This window comes from Pseudochaenichthys georgianus, chromosome 10 (assembly GCF_902827115.2).
Source record: "Pseudochaenichthys georgianus chromosome 10, fPseGeo1.2, whole genome shotgun sequence".
Classification (NCBI taxonomy): Eukaryota; Metazoa; Chordata; class Actinopteri; order Perciformes; family Channichthyidae; genus Pseudochaenichthys; species Pseudochaenichthys georgianus.
Window position 1 is genome coordinate 24,951,861 of NC_047512.1, and position 20,623 is coordinate 24,972,483.

The window sequence follows — 20,623 nt, forward strand, 5'->3', positions numbered from 1 at the left end:
GTCGTTTTTTAATGTATATTTTCCTGTTCCAAATGAGTAAGCCTACAACAGGACATTACAGGAAGACGAAGACAAGTCAATCTCACCGTTTCTCCTTTATTTCATTGATTTAATGGTACACACAATATAAGGTAATTTGCTCAAACCATAGCTTGGCTTCCATAGTTAATCCTAGTAAGGCCAGTCACAAAATATACTATAATGACACAACATATTTGCAGGCAGAAAAATGTGTATGAAAGGTAACTGTTTTTCAGACCATAAATAACAATGAAATTGTATTAAAAACCACACCATTGAACACGTTTTATGAAAATAAATGGTAGAAATCAAGGTCCTCATCCATCTTCGTATGGGGATAACATCTGCAGTGAAGAAGGTTTTTTCTCTTCTATTACAGACAGAAATGTAGGTTTTTGTTTACCACAGAGGGGCTCTGCTCAGCACCCCCTTCCAGCTGCGAGAGTCTGCAACCTGCGACAAAACAGGGAAGTGTGTGCAAACACAAAACAGAAAAATGTGCAGTAAGAAACACATCGTATGCAAAAACAACGGAGAGACTTAAAGGATATATTGAAACCTTTGTGTATGTTTCTGAGATGTTTGCAGCTAAATGAAAAATGACAATAAGATGAAGTATTTATTATTGTTTGATCAGAATGACTTGCCTGCATTCTCTTATGAAGAAAGCTCAACTTCTGGTTGAGACATTCAATCTCCTGAGGAAAGACAGAGGCCATGGTCACGTGGATGTAGAGATAACTCTTAACAGTATAACCGTAAAACAAACTAACCCTGTTATATTGTCATATTTTCACAATATTATCAAATAATTGTTCATGACTAAAAGGTCAGGGTGACGCTCATAGGCATGGCTGTGTTATGGTTAACATTGTGTTCCCTGTTAAAACCAGAGGAAAATACCTGGCTTAGTTTTTCGTCGCGTCTGAGTTGGATCTCAGGCAGAAGCTCCTCCAGTCTCTGAATCTACAATAAAACATGGAACTTAATTCAAAACATGATAATGTTCATTCTTAAACAAAACTTAATTCATGTTATGCTTTAAAATTCAGACAACATTTAAATTGCATGAAGAAACAGTCAATTCCCACATAATAATATATTTACAGTCAAACAGGTAAACAGACTTTACCAAACACTATGTATTTTAGTATAGTTCTCAGCTGTGTTTTCCTGCACTTAAAAATCTCCTCATTGACACATAAAACATAATGCAGGCTATTTCAAAGGAAACACAAGAAAGCAATGTTATGTCAGAGCAGCCCTGCTGATTAAACCATGAATCATCTGCGATAACCAAACCTCAGTTATAGTAATATGACTATGGCTGTCTTACCCTCCTGTCAATAGGCTGTAGCCTGGTCTTCATGCTCTTGTTCATCACGGTCATGGGAATGGTTCTGGGTGCCGGACGCACTGGGAACAGAAACATCACAACCTGTCCAGATCGGGATCCACAGCTTAAGAAAACATTATCAAAGGGATCAAAACGTGACTCCACTCTTACCATGCTGAAAGATCTTGGATACTTCAAGCACATAAGGCCTGTAGTAAAAAAAAAAACACATGTCACCAGATGATATCAATAAGTGCTTGCACTGAAAAGACCGACGACAGTCAAAGACTCCTTACACATGCTTGCTGTTAGCAGGGATCAAGCTGTTCAGAGGGATCAGACAGCCACCATGATTCCTTACCTGCAACCATAGCAAAGTTAAATGAATCTTTCAACCATTTTAGCAACAACCAAACGCTTGTTTTCAAATCAGTATTTTTCAGTATTCAGTTTTGTTTTCACCTTGTGTGTCTGTGTTTGCATTATTTGTCATTGTGGCAAAATGTGCTGGAGGCCATTGGCTCTCCCACGGTTTGTCCTTGTGAGATCACTACTTTTTTTCTTTTCAACAATATCATGCAGACATATAAATATCATTCAGACAAAAAAAATTTCTCACATGAGGACAACATAGTTGTTTTACCTTGAATATGACATCAGAAGAGTTCAGCCTAAAGGTAGTGGTGAGAATCTGAAAGAAAAAATATATATCAAAAGTGTAATATCAAAGTATACAACATCCAAAAATTAAACCACCAGAGCATTTCAGTTATTTAGGTATTTTCATAAATGATCTCTAATAATATTGTATTATTATTATTATTATAATATTTATATATTTATATCTGATAGGTGAGCAAGAACATATTTGCAGGTGTGATTATAATGTGAAAGAATGAGGTTGAAATGCACACCTGTATGACCGTGGGGACCTCAGCTGCTGGAGGAATGGACACTTCTCGAAGAGCCACCACTCTGTCATCTGCAACAGATACAACATTAGATACTGTCTCTCTCTCTCTAAAGGCTTTATTAATGAAGAATATGTTTTCTAATTCTGTATAGTTTAGTGATAAGCTGTTTATCTATGCCCACTTATATATTTTGGTTTTATGTATAAACATACAAACAAGATGTCTTGAAATAACAACTATTGTAAGCCGATCATGATCCAGTGCAACGTACACAAGTGTGATATTGACCCTTAAAACCTCTAATAATGGGGGTTTTTTTGGGCCATATTTAAATGATGTGTTAACCAAAAGAGCACTATTGCAACCACAAACACACACAAATACCCGGAATCATTTAGTTACTTTAACATTAGTCCCATATTCACAGGATATAGGATTTGTATTCACTCTTTGAATAACTAAATCAGAGATCTGGGCCGCAGCCAATCACTCAACAGTCAGATACAGCTGCTGTTGTTGTTTTCCTCTTTGACCATTTATAGAAGTAGGTTTTAAAACAACTGACATTTGCAGAAGTTAAAGAAAACAACTTTCGAAAGGATGAATGACATTAGTATGCTGGATCCTGGATGTATATCATTTCCATGAGCCTTACATGAGCCCAAATGTAGTCTTCAATGGGTTAAGGAGGCTGGTTGCCATGGACACAGACGCACACACAGAGTTCATCTTTAGCTAAAAAAATAATATATCGCAGATCGCAAAGTAAAAACAAAAACAGAAGGCGACGAACCTTTATTGTCCAGCCGTTTCACAGTGAACCAGACCTTTGATACTCGTGGTGATTTATCAAAACTGACGTGAGACATTTTGATAATCCGAACAGCAGCACGAGACATGAGAAGAAGCCTTCCTACGACATCCGGTCAGGGACTTTCAAAATAAGACCCTGGCCGAAATAAATCCATCGATTCTCCACTGTTGCAATTTGTTTTTGTCAATTATTTAAGATAAACGTAATGTGTTTGGTCTGTTTTAAGTGAACAAATTGAACAGGGGCTCTCGGGGATTTATCTTTAAAAAATGGGCTATGATATTCGAAGATAGCAGCATGAATTGTATTTTTTGCACCATACGAAGACAACACTTTATTACACTTAACCAATTAATGATGTATTGTTTCAAAAACAGTATGTCTCAATGCAAATGTACTTGTCAAATATAGTGGAGTAATATAACACTATTTACCTCTGAATTGTAGTGGGGTGGAAGTACAAAGTAGCAACCAATTTAAATACTCAAGTAGACCACTAGTATCTCACCAGTACGCATGTGGCAAACGAGACAACACGCGCCCGCGCCCCTGAATGACGTCATCGCGGCAAAACGTCTGTGAAAGCGTGCGCGCCGCCCGGAGAGGAAGAGCCACACGCGTGATGTTTGGGACATAATGGTGGATAGGTAGGGACGATACGAGTTGTTTATCAGCTGTTGCCATATTTTCCAGTTGTTGTCTTGGACCCATCGGCTCAAGAGCCGCCCGCTGCCACTTCCCGCTCGAACAGAACGACGCTCAGGACTGCATCAAAATGCCAAACATCAAAATATTTAGCGGTAGCTCACATCCGGACCTATCTCAGAAAATAGCAGACCGCCTGGGTCTGGAGCTGGGGAAGGTTGTTACGAAGAAATTTAGCAACCAAGAAACATGGTGAGTTGTTGTAGCTTTTAAAAACAAGCCTTGAACCAGAGGTATACCTGATACGCAAATGTCGTAGACCAGCGACATTTAACGTTATTAAATAGAAACGTGGTGTCATGGTGAAATTGCCGCGCAGTGTTGTTAGGAACTTGTAGTCCACCACGCATGGCTAGGAACTCATGCTAACTCACAAGCTGTCTGGTGGTTCTTCTGGGCCACAAAGCCATCTTACTGGCCTCAAAACTGAAATAATGTCCTCTCACAATGATAATATTTGGCTCATATATGCAGCTCAACTCCACGAAGTTAACCTCTATTAAGAAAAAAAAAGCCAGTGTTTACTGTGTCATTTATCTCCTGCTTGACATGGTGTGTTAACTCCTTCGCACTAACTGCCGTTTGTTTTGTCACCTATCTCCTGGCAGTGTGGAAATAGGGGAGAGCGTCCGTGGGGAAGATGTATATATAGTGCAGAGTGGCTGTGGGGAGATCAATGACAATTTGATGGAGCTGCTGATCATGATCAACGCCTGCAAGATCGCCTCTGCCTCCAGGGTCACGGCTGTCATCCCCTGCTTTCCGTATGCCCGGCAAGACAAGAAGGACAAGGTGGGGGTGAGGGATATCTGTCTAATTACTTCAGTCATGCCATTTGCCATCCAGCATCATGACGAGAAGCCTGCAGCCCTGTCCATCAGTAACTGCTTGACAAGCCGTATTCCCTTTTTGTATTGGTTTGTTTTCCTTTTCTCGTTTTCCCTATGCTTTGCTGAAACAACTCCATCGCTTTTTGTTGTTTTCCTGTATCTATCCTGCTCATTGTCTGTTATATTGCAACATTTGAATGATATTTACATATATGGGATTGTTTTAACTATAACATCTAATCTGTTAAGAATTACTATGATGCAAGAAAAAAAATGATTTTGTCATACGTGTGTTATATTGCAATCTATTATTATTCCTTATTCCTTCTATTTTATAGGCAAAATTGCAGTTGGGCCAAACATTTATTTTTAACTTATGTTACTGATCCAAATGAAAGAGGAATGTCTGTTCAGCCATCCTAGTGATATTTGCATATTACCTATTAATGCTCAAACTATTTTTAAATTACAAATTTTAAGGTCTAGAGTCGGCTCTCAGTGGAATTCTATTTTTAGAAGCGAGCCATGCTTGCCTGTTTGGTTATTTCATATGGCTGAGTAGATCTATTTGTGTTGCAGAGCCGTGCTCCTATCTCTGCCAAGCTGGTTGCCAACATGCTGTCGGTGTCAGGTGCTGACCATATCATCACTATGGACTTGCATGCCTCACAGATACAGGTGAGCAGCACAAAAGCAAGACCTAAACAGCAGTATCCTGCCATTAATCTGTCATATGGCTTCAAATGACCTACATTACCCCCTGATCCCACCGGAAGCGTCTGCGCCGCGCTGCGACCTCCTCCTGCGTCATAACCCACCAGGCTCATTTCAAAACGTTGCGGAAGCGGAGCGTCGTGTGTGCAGCCTCGCAGTTGTTGGATGAACGTTCCACTTCCTGCCTGCGCTGCGCCGCGTAAAAAATAGGATTCATCCTATATTTTAGAAATTCCTTGCGGCGAGGAGCTTCTGGGACGCTTCGAGCCGCGTTACAGCGGGTCTGGTGGAATAGCACCCATTGACTAGAGTGGCCGCCATCGCTTAAAAACGCCGCAGCGCAGACGCTCCTGGTGGCATTAGGGGGTTAGAAACGTGACTTTCACAGTCTTGACTTCACATAGATGTCAACAGGGGGAGATATGAGCCTTTTATCGGTCCTTCCAGCACATGTTCAGCTCCTGTGAACCCAGCTCATGTACCTCTCTTGTCTTTTTACAGGGGTTCTTTGATATTCCTGTGGATAACTTGTATGCAGAGCCAGCCGTGCTGAAATGGATCAAGGAGAACATCCCTGAATGGAAAAACTGTACTATTGTGTCACCTGACGCCGGAGGAGCCAAGAGGTAGTTGTTGTACCCTTGAGCATCTCCTCTGAAATGTATTTTAGATTAAGCTTTTGTATGCTTTGCTTATCACTGACAAGGCTCTGAATTGACTGTGTTATACACTTTGGCACTTACGCTTTGGACATTATACATTCCTTCTGCAGGGTCACCTCAATAGCAGACAGACTGAATGTGGATTTTGCCCTTATTCACAAGGAGAGGAAAAAGGCAAATGAGGTGGACCGCATGGTTCTCGTTGGAGACGTGACAGATCGGGTCGCCATTCTAGTAGATGACATGGCCGACACGTGTGGCACCATCTGTCACGCTGCTGACAAGTAAGCCCCATACAAATAGTCTTGAAGACCGGCATTGGGATGCTGCGATTCTGTCCTGATGTCAAACTAACTTGGAAACATCATGACTGGATTCAATTCAGAGATCTCTATTCAGAATATATCCAAGTCATGTAGAGTTGTGTCATTCATTATGCTGTTTCTATCCCTTAGGCTGATTTCGGCTGGTGCCACCAAGGTGTATGCCATCCTAACCCATGGCATCTTCTCCGGCCCAGCTATCTCACGCATCAACAATGCATGCTTTGAAGCTGTGGTGGTCACCAATACAATCCCTCAGGAAGAGAAGATGAAGCATTGTCCCAAAATACAGGTCAGGATACAGCATGTTCCAGGGTTTGAGTAAAGGTTGCATTTTGAATCTGAAAAAGAAGCAATATCCCGAGTCAAAAGAATGTAACGAAAAATAATGATATCAAATGTAGCCGTATTTAAAGTAATATTATTCAGAGGTGCAACTCCTCTGTTTGAGCAATGATATTTTGAAATTGTAACTTAGTTCATAAATTACTTTTTTGCCATTATACAAATCATCCAGTCTAGATATATTCACAACCTCTTCTCCTCTCTCCCTCCAGGTTATTGACATCTCCATGATTCTCGCAGAGTCCATCCGTAGAACTCACAACGGCGAGTCTGTGTCGTACCTGTTCAGCCACGTCCCCTTGTAACAAATGATGGCTCCCATCTAACTGTGTGTTGTTCCACCAAATAAGAGAAGAGGGAATTCCCTAACCCAAACATAGCAACATTTTCTGTTAACTTACCATGAAAAAAAACTGATATCATGTCTGTTACTAACGCTGACCTCGTCACCCCCTTGAGTTGTTTATCTTCATGTCTGGCACCAAATCAATCGCAAGCAGCTAGGCCAGAATATTTATTGTACTTGGATGATTAAGTGTTTATCCACTGTGAACTTTGTCTCCTCTTTCATACAACTGAGGAACAGAGTTTCTTCTGACCAATTCACTTCTCCAGAAGTCATTTCAATCTAGTCTAAAGAGCTTGTGGTTGTCAGGAGAAGCATCTGCCATATAAAACTGTTACAGTGCTTTCTGTTACAATGACTTGAGTGTAGTTTTTAATGTTTCTCCTGAGTCCTCTGCCGTTTGGACGATGATAATTCGTGAATGTGTAGTGAAGTAGTTTACAGTGAAGCTCCACTCAACCAAGAGTGCCTCAACAGTCTGAAATTGAATGCATTTTTCCTCCAGCCTTCTCCTTTCCCCACCCTTTTTTAGCTGTGCTTATTTTTCTCCCCCAACGACTAATTTTGACATCTCATCAGGCTGTAAAGATGTTCCGGGATGTTTTGTTTTTGACTCTTGAGGTGCACTCCATTGAGTGGGGTTTGTCCAGGGTTTACCCGTCGAGGTTCGGCGTTGAAGGTCTTTCTATAAAGAAGCTCTCTGGTTTTTAGTTTAGGGTCTCTGCAGGCTGGAGCTCAGAAATGTTTGCCTGCTTTTATTTTTTTTATGTCTGGAGGAAGGATTTGTCGATGTGCATATTCAAAACCTTAGTGTTTACTTTTTCAATAAGGTGAATTCTTGGTTGGCATCTAAGCATGAGTTCTAAATAAAATGATTTGTAACCTTAAATGTGGCACTATTTCTGATAACAATGTGTCATACATAAATGCATATTCCCTTCCATAATTGCTAATAAAACTTATATGCAACCAGGATCATGCAGAGCAATAACTGTTTATTTAACAGAGACAATTCACAATACATTTTTGCAGGGGCTAAAAGCTAATATCAATCTGTCTGAATCAATGACATTTATATTTGAATAACGGGTAACTTGGAGAAGGCTTCTAAACAGCATTCAGTTGATAGCAATAACATTTAAAATGGAAAAGTATGTATAAAATAAGTAGGATAGGATTTTTAATTGGGAACACGCCCTAGTACGGTAGAAGACAACAAGTTGATCGACAGACGAAACAACCAATCGCCCGCCGCGCAACGTATAGCATATTAGCCAATGGTATTAAGAGGCGGGCCCTCACGTACACCGGCAGATGCTCAGTGCGCCCGTTTACGACCGTCATACATTGACCTGATTGAGGGATGCTTCACAGTTTTCTCTGTATTAAGGTCAACACATGTAGAAAATGTGTTGCCATCGTAACTTCATTAATAACGAGAGATAAGCTCCATCCAAGTGCAGTCCAAGGAAACAAAGACGCCTTTGCTTCTCCATCACTGAACAGAGGGAAATGTAAAGGATCTACGCTATATAATCTTTATCGTTTTGCTTTTTCGCTGTTTACTAACGGCTTGCTGGGTAAGTACATTTCATCTCTGATATAATTTCTTTATATTTGATTTATTATGTAGGTGTATTTATTCTGCAGTGGAGTTCCAACCTATGTTTTCTGTTTCAGTTTTGGTTTCAGTCTACATATTTCCTGTGTTTTTTCATTTTTATATATTTATATAAACATGTTAATATTTGCTGATTACTGACAGTTTACTGCGTAAATAAATTCATTTATGATATTTTATTTGGGTGTAACTTATTTCTCTGTGGTTTCCTGCTCTAGTTCCTGTTTCATCCTCGGTTGTCAGCATCAATCCAGCTATCCTGCATTGAGGCGACACTGAAGTGATTTGTGGTCAATTTGTACTCAGCTCAGGAATGGCAGGAAGCCTTAAACCTAAACAAGATGTAGAGGGCTGCCGGGATCAGATGGTGCGTTCCAACACCTTCTTTCACGGGGGGACCTCAAGTTTACTCTCCACCCTCATCACTTTTCCTGTCTACAAAACGGTTTTCCGTCAACAAATCCACAACGCTGGTGTTTCTGAGGTAGTGAGGCAGCTTTACAGTGAAGGACATGTAAAGCTCTACAGGGGCGTGGTCTCACCACTTCTGATGAAGACCCTGGGTAATACTCTGCTCTTTGGCCTCCAGGACACCATCCTCCATCAGTTCACCCCATCATCCCAGAATCTCATCTCCCCCTCAGCCTTGCCTGCTCTGGCTGGGTTTGGTGCAGGCATGGTAGAAGCTGTTGTTTGTACCCCCCTTGAGCGTGTCCAGAGTGTGTTGCAAAATGGCAAAAACGACCGCAATTTACCCACCCACAAAAGTATCCTTGTCAGGCTGAACGCACAGAAGTGGTCCTCAGGGTACTACAGAGGCCTTCTGCCCATCACAGCCCGCAATGCTCTTGGCAGCTTTATCTACTTTGGCCTGAAGGAACCGTTAAAGGCTGCTGTGGAGGGGCGGGGGCTGTCTCCAGTGGTTTCCTCCTTCGTCTCAGGAGTGCTGAGCTCCATGGTTATCAGCTTGCCTCTCTATCCACTGACTGTGCTGGCTGCAAACATGCAGAAACAGGTGGGAGGGGAGAATAAAGGGGTCATAGCTTCGTGGAAGACGCTGTGGGAATCTCGGCAGCGGAGTGTGGCTCTGCTGTACAGAGGAGGTTCTCTGGTTGTTTTGAGATCAGGCATTTCATGGGGAATCACCACTGCTATCTATGACATGCAGCAGAAATATTCAGGCTGAAGGGCAGTTCAAACCCTCCACACCCTACTTTCATAAGGTGCTGTAATCATTGTCTTTTCACTGTAGATATTTTGGCCTGTCATAGTAGAAAAAGCATATTGATTTTAACATGATTGGTTGTGATCAATTCATGTGTCCCTAAACTGTGCCATGTATCTCACATGAAAAGACCCTGAAGCTGAACCATCTAACAGGAATTCATTTTTATTATTTACACCTCTGCTTTTCCTTCTGCGACATGTCAACAAGGTTTTGGTGGAAAAGTTCAATGGAAATTGCAAGTTTCGCCATGATGCATTAACTAGTTCAAATCAACACAGCATACTGCCAATCTTTGTCAGAATGCCAAAGCCAGGGGAAATCACCACTGCCAGGACTTGAACCAAGGTCTCTATAGTGGTTGCTGAATATTAATCATCAACCAATTTGAATACAGTAATAATATACTTCTATATTGTGGGCATGGAGAGGGTTGCAACAGTTTGAAAGATTTTCATATTTTAATAACCATCTCAGAAAATATCCCAATTTTACAGTATAGAATTATAATAATAAACTTGAAAACAAAATAAAAATAATAATAAATTGCATTTAACTTTAACATGTCATGTAACTAAAGTGTGTTAAATGACAATGTAGCAACACTATATTATCTCCGTCTTTTTTCATCAATACTGTAGAACAGCAAATGATAAATGTCAACCGTCATTCAGGTAAACCTTGAACAGGTACGCTCCAATCTTACTCGTGAATCCCAGGTGCCTTATATTTTTTATATCTTGTAGAGACATTTCATCAACTAACCTCCTCAAAGTTAGTTTACTCATCAGGGGAAGTACAGCTCAGGCGAAAAAGTGTTTTTATTGTCCTCTAGGCCTCTTGAGGAACTATTATTTTTACCTAATGGTAGCGTGTAGATACAGTAGCAGTAACCCACATTATGAATTTGGGTGTGGATTTTGTAAAATATGGATTCCAGCAAGGCAGGATCTAAAGAAAATTGGCTTCAGTATGAAAAAGTAGCATTCCTAACTTTAGGGCTGTACCCAAAAGGAAGTGAAGGTCAGAATATTGACCCCTGTTGCCTTGGACTAGTCTTTTAAAGTGCTTAATCATTTGACCATTAACTGCATAAAGGGAGATCAAAACATTTCTATTGTGTAATGTCAAAACATTTGTGAATGTTATGTATGATAAAGATGATACATGTGAGTTGAAGCACAGGAACAAATAAGACAAAGTTGTACAACCCTGTTGCCTCTCAGCAAGAAGATACTGAGCTATAATGTCGTTGGTGCTGTCCTGTGTGAGTATGCATGTTCTCCCCTTGTCTGCATAAAGGATACATAGACATGCAGGTTACATTAGTCAGAAACTAAATGTAAATATGTTATCATGTGTTGTCTTTGCTTAAAATAATCTTGATTTATCCCCAGGTGAAATCTAGCAGATTAAATAGCTGCAACATTAAAGTGAGGAACTCTCATTCAGAATTATAATCCATGTTACAATAGACATTAAGAAATGGGTCATACTGCTCATACTTTTAACGGAGTACATTTTGAATGCAGGACTTTTACTTGTAAAACGTTTCTACTTTGTGGTATTACTATTCTTTGAGTATACCTGAGTACTGTGTGTACACCTCTGAACCTTTACTTTCTTCTAATTTACCAGAACAACCTCATATTATATTTTTTCAGAATACAAACTGTTTCATCAAAGTGCATTAAAAAAAATCAATCTTATTGGCCAAATAGTTTTGTGTTTTTTGTGATGTAGCCTACATCTTACTATTGTCCTATTGAAAATGACTTTTGTAAAACCATGTTATGCCTCAACCAGTCCAGTAGATGGTATGTGTGTGTTAAAAATGAAAAAGCATCGAGATCCATGACAATGGGAGCCCAGTGTTCGTGCATTTTTCCACCCAGGTACGGGGCGGAGGAACTGATTGAACAGATAACAGCATTCCTTGGCAAGAACAGGCAGCAGCCTGTCATATTTCAGGGAAGTCAAGCGTGTCCAATCAAATTTCTTCCTGGTTTGGGAGCCAATCAGAGCCAGCATATCAGTGTCCATGTTGGCGTACAGAAGGGTGTGTTGACTCTACTTAAACCGTTGTCTTTTCCCAAATTACGCAGAAGCATTTTACCCGTAAAGCATCGACACACATCTCCACCAGGTAAAGTTTTTCGGAATGTTCTCTGTTTTTCAGCTCGACCACTCAAAAAAGATACCTAACTATTATTATACGAAGATCATTTTTTACAAGGAAATGCGTTTTAGGCTTCAAAGGCGTGTTGGAGTTTTTCTTCTGCGCCACAGACTTTTCATACAGTTAGTTTCCTGTTTTATTTCCTCTGTTAACTGTGCTGTGTGTAGTCCACCTGGAAGCGCTGAATTCCTCAGCAGGCAGGCTATTTTACTGCATGAGTTGTTTGTTCTGCAGGTTATAAAGTGTGTTTCTTGCGACTGGCTCGCATTACTCCAGAGTTAAGCCAAGTTCTGTTTTTTTCTTAACTGAGGTGGGGCTTTCTTTGTAAACCCGCATGGGAATGCCCTGCAGACAAAATACATTTTGTGTGATTAAATGTCAAAGGGCTCATGTTTTGATGCTTTCTTCTGCGTTCTTTTAACAGTTTTTGATGCCCTTTTTTTTTTTTAGCATGTTTTGCTTTTGATCCTCATGTTAGCTCTCTTTCTCTCCCACTTCCTCCCATTAGACATCTTCCAAAATGAGCGCCAAATGTCCAATCAAGCAGGAAGTGGTGGACTTTAATAAGGGAAAACTGAAGAGGACTGAAACTGCCGAAAAGAACCCTCTTCCAACGACGAAGGGTAGGTGTTCAAAACAAGTGTGCTCCCATTTTAAAAAAAGAAAAGAAAACCCATCATCCGCCCTTCACCAAGGTTTTCCACTTCCTATGGTCTGTGTTAGTCATACATAAACTCCTCCCTGCTTATCTTTATCAAGGCAACGGCAAACATTGTATTACTGATAAATTGCATGTAGGCCTACACACCCAACCACCTGAGAGCTCTCCTTGTTCTGTTTAAGGCCAACCTGTTCAGTGGAAAAACATAACCCCACCCTCATCTGTGTATTATATGACTTCTGTCTCTTTTGAAATGTTTATTATATGAAGCTTCATGCCAATGGCACTGGGGGTTGAAAAAGAAAATTGCAGCCACTTCGTGCAAATTGTCCAAAAGAGGCACAGATGTACTGTGCAGTAGAAAAGCCTGATTTTTAGATCTGGTGTGACCTGACTCAGCAGGAAGAGGGGAGTTTAAGTTAAAGCGTGGCAAAATGCTCACTTCTGCTTTACCCCGAGTCGTTAATGGCAATTTGACCTGTAGGGCTATTCTATGTTGCTCTGAAATTATTGTGCCGGTGTTTAATATTGCTTTAGCACAATGTGGATCTTTTACTTTCCAGTATTACCTTAGTTTCAAGCATTACATTACAGAATATGTTGCTTAAAATAGATATTGTAGACTTTTCCATGTAAATAGACTGACTTTTCTAAGTTACAATTAAACTATGCTTGAGCCATAACATTTGACCATAACTATTTAAGGAAAAAAAGTTGCATTCTTCACAGTTTTGAGTGAATCATATTATATAACTGTAATCATATATTTGTTTATTTCCCTGAGTCTTCAGACTTCTAAGTTCATAGCTTCATGTTGCTGATGAGATCATAGGCATAAATACATTAAAAGGGGCCACTCCATACTTAGTTAAATTGTCTTTAGGATAACTGTACAGTATGCGAAAAACTATGCAAAATGTCTTCTGTGTGCCTTTATGGAGCTGTGTAAAACTGGTTATGAGGTGTGGGGGTTGAAAAGCCACTGACATTGTGCATGCATTCACCTCATAAAGATGCTTATAATTTGCATTATGGGAAATGTAAAGATATATCTGCAGATTTTTTTTAAATAATTTGTTTGTCTATTGCAAAGGAGTCCCCCTTCAAATCCTAACATATACAATTCAGAAAGAAACCAGGGGGGAATAGCCTGACCATTGACAGGCAGTTATGTATTCTTAATCGTAACAGAGCCAAACTCATGACTGGATCCATGTGTCGCCCCAGCTGCTTCACTGTCAAATCTCACCCACCATGCAGAGTCTTTGACACAAGTTTAGATTACTGTTCTGTGGTGGTACATAGACTTTTTATTTTTATTTTTATTTTTATTTTTATAAATGAATGCTTCAGGATGATGTTTTAAACAGTGCTACATCAGTTCTCTCTTTTGATCACACAGTAATTGATGAGGAGAAGATCGCCATTGAAGAGGTAAGTTCCAGAAACGTACCTGCCGCAATCTTTCTCTTGCAGTCCTGCTCTTCTTCCATTTAGGATCCTTCACCTCGATCTCTGCTTGTACATTTCTCTGACACTCTAGTGCTTAAAGTAGATCCTGCGCAGAATACATGGTCTTCTTGCTTTGGTCTTTTATCTTCTGGAAAAAACCTTATGTCCTCAAACTTTTCCCCACTCGGCCACACCTTTCCTTCACTTTCATATCTTCCCTGAGGTTTGATGGGGTATGGGATTGTAGTGCAGACTACATCTTGAATGATGAAATACAAATGGGATCATGTCTCCATTCTTTTATCTGCATTCTCTTATCATTTGTACAGGCCATGTCAATATTCAAGATCTGTGTTTTGATTTTTGCTCTCCCACTTTTTTCCATTAGAAATGTGCCAAAGTGCCACTCAATAAAGAGTTGGAAGGGTTTAAAAAGGACCACCTCAAGAAGGCGGAAATGAAAGAAAAAAACCCTCTTCCAACAACTGATGGTAAGGGGAAAGAGGTGTACTTCAATTCAGGCTTTAGCTTACACTCCTTATTCGACATGGTCCCTCCCTGCCATCATTATGAAGATAAGATAAGCCTTCATTGATTCCCCAGGCGGGAAATTCCAGTGTTGCAACAGCACAAAGATAGAAAATAGTCCATGTAAATGGAGAAGTAAAACAATAATAAAATAGAAGAGGAACGTAAGGTTACGTAAAGCAATAATAATAACAAATGTTAGATATAGTAAAGCCGTATGGCTGGACAGTTTCCTTTTTTTCAGGTCCATTACCAATTATTATTATTATTGAAGGAGACTGTTACCGGTCAGGTAACATTTGCAGGAGCAGCAACACTTAAAATAATACTAACTTCATCACTAGACTTTGTTTCAATGCCCATAAGAATATATTTAATTTAATGCTGCAAAATAAACTTTTTAAACATAATCTTTGAAAAAAGAAAACTCTTGCTCTTACCATGCCCACACCTTTTCAGAGTGTTGCTCTGTATTTGCTTTGGTTTATGAGTAGGTGTGTAAACTACACTGCAGACTGGATCACACCAGCCTCAAGCGACTCTAGTAATTATGAAAGGAGCAAAGGCTAAACACGTGTCGGTGTCTTAAAGTGTCCCTTTCAGTTTACAAACGTAGTAATTTGAACCCAAACCACAATAGTTTCCTAAACCCAACCGACTAGTTTTCTTGCCTGCACCTAGTTATTTTGTTTGTGTTCAAACATTACACCAGTGATACAAATGGATCATCTTATATATGTCTCTGTCTCTTGTGATCACACAGTAATTGATGACGAGAAGATCGCCATCGAAGAGGTAAGTTCCAGAAACGTACCTGCGTTGATTCCTCTCTCAGTCCTGCGTTGATACCTGCACTTTCCTTTAGTTCTGTCACCCGGGCCTTTGCTTGTGAATTTCTCTGACACTCTACTGCTATAAGTAGATTTGACAATGTATCTTCTGGAAAAACATTATGTCCCACTTGGACACACCTTTCCTTCCCTTTCATTTCTACTCTTGTAATTTTTACAAGGCATGCTAATATTCAAGATCTGTGTTTTTGATGTTTGCTCTCTCACCCTCTTTTCCATTAGAAATGTGCCAAAGTACCACTCAATAAAGAGTTGGAAGGGTTTAAAAAGGACAACCTCAAGAAGGCGGAAATGCAAGAAAAAAACCCTCTTCCAACTACTGAGGGTAGGTTTTAAGCAATTTGAACCCAAACCACAATGTTTTCCTTAATGTGAAAAAGTAGTTCTGTTGCCTAGACTTTGGGTGGTTTGGTTTGTGTTCAAAAGATTACATCCCTGTTACATTGATCATCTTATATCTGTCTCTGTCTCTCTTGTGATCACACAGTAATTGATGCAGAGAAGGTAGCCATCGAAGAGGTAAGTTCCAGAACGTACCTGCTGTGACTCCGCTCTTTCAGTCCTGCTCTTTCTCTAATGACAAATCAAGTCAATCATCCCGCCTCTATTTTCTGTGATCTAACACTGTATTACTACAAGCTGACAATGTTTAGCTGGTTGTTGGCCATTTTTCCTAATCTCTTTCTTAACCACAACACAAAAACGTAGCTTTCTGTTCAAGTAGGGCGTTCTAATCCCCATACACACTCTTGTGGAACTGAACACCTGCAAATAACAGAGTGTAACATGACGCGGCAATAGAGCTGTTTGTTCATTGTGAGGGGGCTGCTACGTGTTGTGACCGGTTACATAACTCCAGAGTTCATCCCAGTACTGTCTTTCGAAATGGAGCTGGGGCAGGATTTGTGTACCTGTACTGGAAAATCCTTTTGATGAAATGATAATGGGATTATGTGTTCTTTGTTTAATGTTTTCTTTCTTTATCACACACTTTTCTCCATTAGAAAAATGCCAAAGAGCCACTCAATGAGGAGGTTGGGTCATTTAACAAGCAACAGCTCAAGAAGACAACCACAAAAGAAATAAACAGATGTCCAACTGCCGCGGGTAGGTGTTTAAAAAGTGTCTCTCGGCACTGCCCAGTATTCTGGTTTCTTTAGCTCCTCCCAGCAAACAATTTTGAAAGGCAACAGCAGACATTCCTGCACTGATTAACTGCAGATACACACCCAACAAGCTCTTTCTCAATCTGACGCCTGGTGCATGTTGGCTTACTCTAAATCTTTATCTTCAATCCTTCTCAGGAGAGCTTTGCTCTTTGGCAGTGAAAGGAAGAACCTGTGCTCTTTATAAATTAGAAGTTCATTCGATTAGCAATGACTCATACCTTTGATCAATACAAGTGGTGGTTTAAATATAGATATTGCTGCGTAACGGATATTTCTGAGAAAGTTTACTGACTTAATGGTCTTTTTTTTTATGCGGGCCTCATACTAAACTGTAAAATACTTTTTAAAAAGGGCCGTGGTAATTGCGCAAACTTTGATTTTGACTTCCGTCACTTCTTCAGGCCGCACACCTATACAGTAGATTTGGTTGAATAAATCAGTGTTTATTTTTAATACAGGATGATATTGTTTAAACGGCATGTTATATCAGTCGAATCACCATGTTTGTCTTTCTTGTGATCACACAGAAGTTGAAGCGGAGAGGAAAGGGGAGAAGTAACTGAATCGTGCCTGCCATGACTCCTCTTTCAGTCCTGCTCTGTTACCGACTCTTCTTCTGATAAAGAATACTGTCCAGCATCACGCCGCCTGCCTGTTTGAAGAAGTGTTTGGGCTGATGCATCGGAAAGGATGTTCCTGTACTCCTTGTAAATGAATGCAATAGATGTATTTTTGTGTTTTTTTTGTCTGTGCTGATTATATGGGGCATGGAAAAAGATAACAATGAAAAGGATTTTTTTTTTTTCAAAAACATGAATTGCTGTATTAATGGAAATCCACCAAAAATATATTGCACCAGAAGTATGATTGACTGTAAATGTTGTCCTTCAGAAATGTTCTATAAAATGACACTCAAACATAACACTTTTTTTTTTTATTAAATGGATATGTTAAACATTTGATTTGTAATTATCTTTGTCAAACAGTCTTTCCAAACTATCTTGCATTCAAAGCTCAGTTATCACAACAACTTTCCAATTTGTTATCTATAGACCTCGGGCATTGCCTCTTTAGAAAGTAATCTGGATAGTTTATGTATTTTCAGTCTAGGCTAGAAATGAGTAAATGCACCCCAAAATATATCTGAAAAGATAGATTTAATGTATTTAACTAAACACATGTGTAGTGTTTTGAGTCATAAGATCTACCTAAAACACCTGTGTCCATTATTGTAATTGCACACTAAGTAACCAAAAAGTAGGAAGATGGGTGAAATGGTTCACCAGCTTTGTGGGTTTATCAATCCTACGCGAAAGCTACCATGTTGATAATGGTAACAACATACTGCTGGACACACTTTAGGGGAAAAGGGGCTTAAATCCAAGTCTGTTGTTGAAATGTCCAAGATTTTTGAATAATAAAACTGATCCATGCTTGTGATCATTCAAATTCTATTTGACTTGGCTGTACATGAGATACATTTAGTTAATTTGAATTCAGTTGTGAATGGTTGAGTGAATACATCTAACCCAGTTAAAAGCTCTTCTCTATGAATTACAACGGGTCCAATCCTGCCAAAGAAAAAAGGAGGATCTGCTTTACATTCCACACTGCCTTCATGGCTTACCTTGGAAATGTCAGTTTGAATTTAGTTGCCACATGCAATAATGTCACATTTACCTAAAATGCATATAAAATGCAGCCAAATATTCAAGTTAATATTGTATCTTTGCAGTATGAAAATGCTTTGAGAAGCTCAAGGATCAGTTGCAGAGTAGTTTTTTTTCTCTTACTCTGTATGGGGATTGCTTAAGATAATACAAGCTGTGTTTTTCCACAACAGGCCTGTTCGAACATGCTGACACAACAGCATGCTGGCACTTGATGCAAAGACATAGCGTGTAATTGTCTTACATTGGAGTTAAGGCACCAAAATTACAGCTTGTGCACATTTCCCTTCTGTTGTAAGGAAGCCTGTCAAAGTTCATAACAAAATAATACTTCCCATGGGAATGATAGTTTTTATGAAATTGGAAAGTAATGGAATGTTGTTTTCGTTTCTGGATAGCTTTGAGGCTCAGACGAGTCTGTGGACCATGACACAAACTAAACAAGGCAGCACAAGAAGAGAAAGACCAAGTAAGGACACAACTCTGATAAGAGGATGACACAGACTTAAGATCTGATTTAATGTATTTTTTAATCATTCTAAAGCCATAAAGTAAAAATACTTTTTTCTTGTATGTGAGTCTTGCTGTAGCATTTTCATTGTCATGAAGAAACTGCTTATTAACAGATCCACCTGTTTGTTTTTACTGCCTGTTGTGTTCAATCCATTTATAATCCCTGCGTCAACTTTATGACAAGTGGACACGATCTCTCAGTGAACCAGTTGTACAGGTACTTTAGAGCGGCATCACTTCCTTTGGTTCCCATTAACCCACACAATTAGACAGGAACAAACTACCAGACATTGTCTACCTAATGTAGAGCAAAAAGAAAAAAATGAAGACTATGTCATTAAACTACCCCTGCAAAACAACCAATATATCAACTAGTGCTTAACAGTTTTCATGTATGCATTCATAACACCATTTATTTGTTTATTTTCTTTAACAGTTTCACTGGTCTGCATTTCTGTATGCACAAATAAAGAAGTCCCACATTTTTAAGTAAGCTTTTTTTGTGGGATTCCTGCACCCAGGCCCGGTTCCAGAACATAAGCTTTTTTTGTGGGATTCCTGCACCCAGGCCCGGTTCCAGAACAAAATGACTCAAGGTGCATCTGAGATTAGAGAGGGAGCAGGGGTAAAGTGCTATTTTTATAAGTGCGGAGTGGACCTAACACCCTCTAGGGGGGTCCTCACCTCCTCTAGGGGGTCCGGGGGCATGCTCCCCCGGGAAGATTTTTTTTTTAAATATTGAAGTTAAAAGCATCAATCTGGTGCACTTTGAGAGCATCATGAAGAGATCTATGGATCTATGTGCTCTTTGCTTGATTCATGCCTTCCCAGTCCCTTATCACGTACAAGAGCATGGCGCCAGTTGTTGTAGCCAGTTGTGGTGAAGGCATCTGACTTACTTGAACCGAAATGTCTACATGCATAGCAGAAGATGGCATCTTCTTATATGAATATTCCAGCCAATCTCTGTTTTGAAACCATGAGCTGCAAAATGAGCGCCTCACCCCGCTGTACAGGCAAGTTGGGTACTTTTTTAAATATACCTGGGCAGGCTCTGTTTTGCCGAGGTCCTCTGGCACTTGCGGGCTGCTGAGGGGTGGCGGCGTTTGGGGCAACGAAGACGGCTGCGGCTGCTCCGCCTCCGTGGCGAGGCGGGCAAAGCCGGCGAGTCGGGCGTTAGTGTCCACGACAGTGGCCACGGGTAACGTAATGTCCCCATGATCTGAACTGTTATTACCTGCAGTAGATGCAGTGTTACTGCTGGCGATAAGGGCTGGTTGTTTTAACCATTTTCTGATGTCCGTCACTAACTGCTGTGTAAGCACCTTGCAGATGACGAACGCGCAGCGGCACAGGTCACGCACACCTGACATAATAACGTTACTTACCGTTTAAATTGACCAAATAAATGCAGCAGACAATGTTATTTAACCACAATTACAATTTATTTAATTTCAACTAAATTCTTCTTATTATTATTATTACTTCTATTATTATTATTATTATTATTATTATTATTATTATTATTATTATTATTATATATGTAATATGTTTCACTTTTTTTTTACTTTTCAAATGAGGGTGCAGAACGACTCAACTGAGGGTGCAATGTACCCTTTGGTAGACAATTTACGGTAGACATTCATTAAGGGTAAATAATGTCTACCGGGCCCGGAGCATTCGTCCGCAAAAACAAAAAATCGACTAATAATGAAGAAAATTAACACATTTGTTGCAATAGTAA

General features: G+C 39.8%; 4 protein-coding genes across 5 annotated transcripts; 3 read left to right on the forward strand and 1 right to left on the reverse strand.

Moving 5' to 3' along the window:
* Positions 1-76: 76 nt before the first annotated feature.
* On the reverse strand, positions 77-3,190 carry LOC117454129 (uncharacterized). Its single transcript, XM_034093234.1, has 9 exons — positions 3,065-3,190; positions 2,272-2,339; positions 2,001-2,048; positions 1,654-1,718; positions 1,529-1,566; positions 1,358-1,437; positions 925-987; positions 669-719; positions 77-474 (listed from the first exon to the last, which is right to left on the reverse strand). Exons 1-9 carry the CDS (start codon positions 3,168-3,170, stop codon positions 421-423), a joined length of 573 nt encoding a protein of 190 aa, XP_033949125.1. The 5' UTR covers positions 3,171-3,190; the 3' UTR covers positions 77-420.
* A 461-nt stretch (positions 3,191-3,651) lies between these two features.
* Positions 3,652-7,899, forward strand: prps1b (phosphoribosyl pyrophosphate synthetase 1B). 2 transcript variants are annotated; one of them, XM_034093231.2, is made up of 7 exons: positions 3,652-3,982; positions 4,399-4,588; positions 5,200-5,298; positions 5,836-5,960; positions 6,107-6,280; positions 6,452-6,611; positions 6,877-7,899. In XM_034093231.2, exons 1-7 carry the CDS (start codon positions 3,861-3,863, stop codon positions 6,967-6,969), a joined length of 963 nt encoding a protein of 320 aa, XP_033949122.1. In that variant the 5' UTR covers positions 3,652-3,860; the 3' UTR covers positions 6,970-7,899. The 2 variants fall into 2 exon arrangements, with proteins under 2 accessions (XP_033949122.1, XP_033949123.1); XM_034093232.2 differs by having other exon boundaries at positions 4,399-4,582.
* A 170-nt stretch (positions 7,900-8,069) lies between these two features.
* LOC117454127 (solute carrier family 25 member 53-like) lies at positions 8,070-11,565 on the forward strand. Its single transcript, XM_034093233.1, has 2 exons — positions 8,070-8,590; positions 8,850-11,565. The coding sequence occupies exon 2, from the start codon at positions 8,945-8,947 to the stop codon at positions 9,815-9,817; it is 873 nt and encodes a 290-aa protein (XP_033949124.1). The 5' UTR covers positions 8,070-8,590; positions 8,850-8,944; the 3' UTR covers positions 9,818-11,565.
* A 327-nt stretch (positions 11,566-11,892) lies between these two features.
* Positions 11,893-17,655, forward strand: tmsb1 (thymosin beta 1). The gene is made up of 9 exons (XM_034092628.2): positions 11,893-12,002; positions 12,544-12,658; positions 14,099-14,130; positions 14,537-14,639; positions 15,440-15,471; positions 15,750-15,852; positions 16,015-16,046; positions 16,532-16,634; positions 17,224-17,655. Exons 2-9 carry the CDS (start codon positions 12,556-12,558, stop codon positions 17,253-17,255), a joined length of 540 nt encoding a protein of 179 aa, XP_033948519.1. The 5' UTR covers positions 11,893-12,002; positions 12,544-12,555; the 3' UTR covers positions 17,256-17,655.
* Positions 17,656-20,623: the final 2,968 nt, after the last annotated feature.

Excerpts from the sequence above, each read along its gene's own strand:
- LOC117454127 (XM_034093233.1), top strand. The coding sequence starts at position 8,945 with ATGGCAGGAAGCCTTAAACCTAAACAAGATGTAGAGGGCTGCCGGGAT.
- LOC117454129 (XM_034093234.1), bottom strand. The coding sequence starts at position 3,170 with ATGTCTCGTGCTGCTGTTCGGATTATCAAAATGTCTCACGTCAGTTTT. Across the intron at positions 2,049-2,271 it reads AGGTCCCCACGGTCATACAG|ATTCTCACCACTACCTTTAG; the intron begins GTGTGCATTTCA and ends TTTTTCTTTCAG. Across the intron at positions 1,567-1,653 it reads CCTGCTAACAGCAAGCATGT|GCCTTATGTGCTTGAAGTAT; the intron begins GTAAGGAGTCTT and ends TTTTTACTACAG.
- prps1b (XM_034093231.2), top strand. The coding sequence starts at position 3,861 with ATGCCAAACATCAAAATATTTAGCGGTAGCTCACATCCGGACCTATCT. Across the intron at positions 3,983-4,398 it reads TTTAGCAACCAAGAAACATG|TGTGGAAATAGGGGAGAGCG; the intron begins GTGAGTTGTTGT and ends ATCTCCTGGCAG. Across the intron at positions 6,612-6,876 it reads AGCATTGTCCCAAAATACAG|GTTATTGACATCTCCATGAT; the intron begins GTCAGGATACAG and ends CTCTCCCTCCAG.
- tmsb1 (XM_034092628.2), top strand. The coding sequence starts at position 12,556 with ATGAGCGCCAAATGTCCAATCAAGCAGGAAGTGGTGGACTTTAATAAG. Across the intron at positions 14,640-15,439 it reads CCCTCTTCCAACAACTGATG|TAATTGATGACGAGAAGATC; the intron begins GTAAGGGGAAAG and ends GTGATCACACAG. Across the intron at positions 15,853-16,014 it reads CCCTCTTCCAACTACTGAGG|TAATTGATGCAGAGAAGGTA; the intron begins GTAGGTTTTAAG and ends GTGATCACACAG.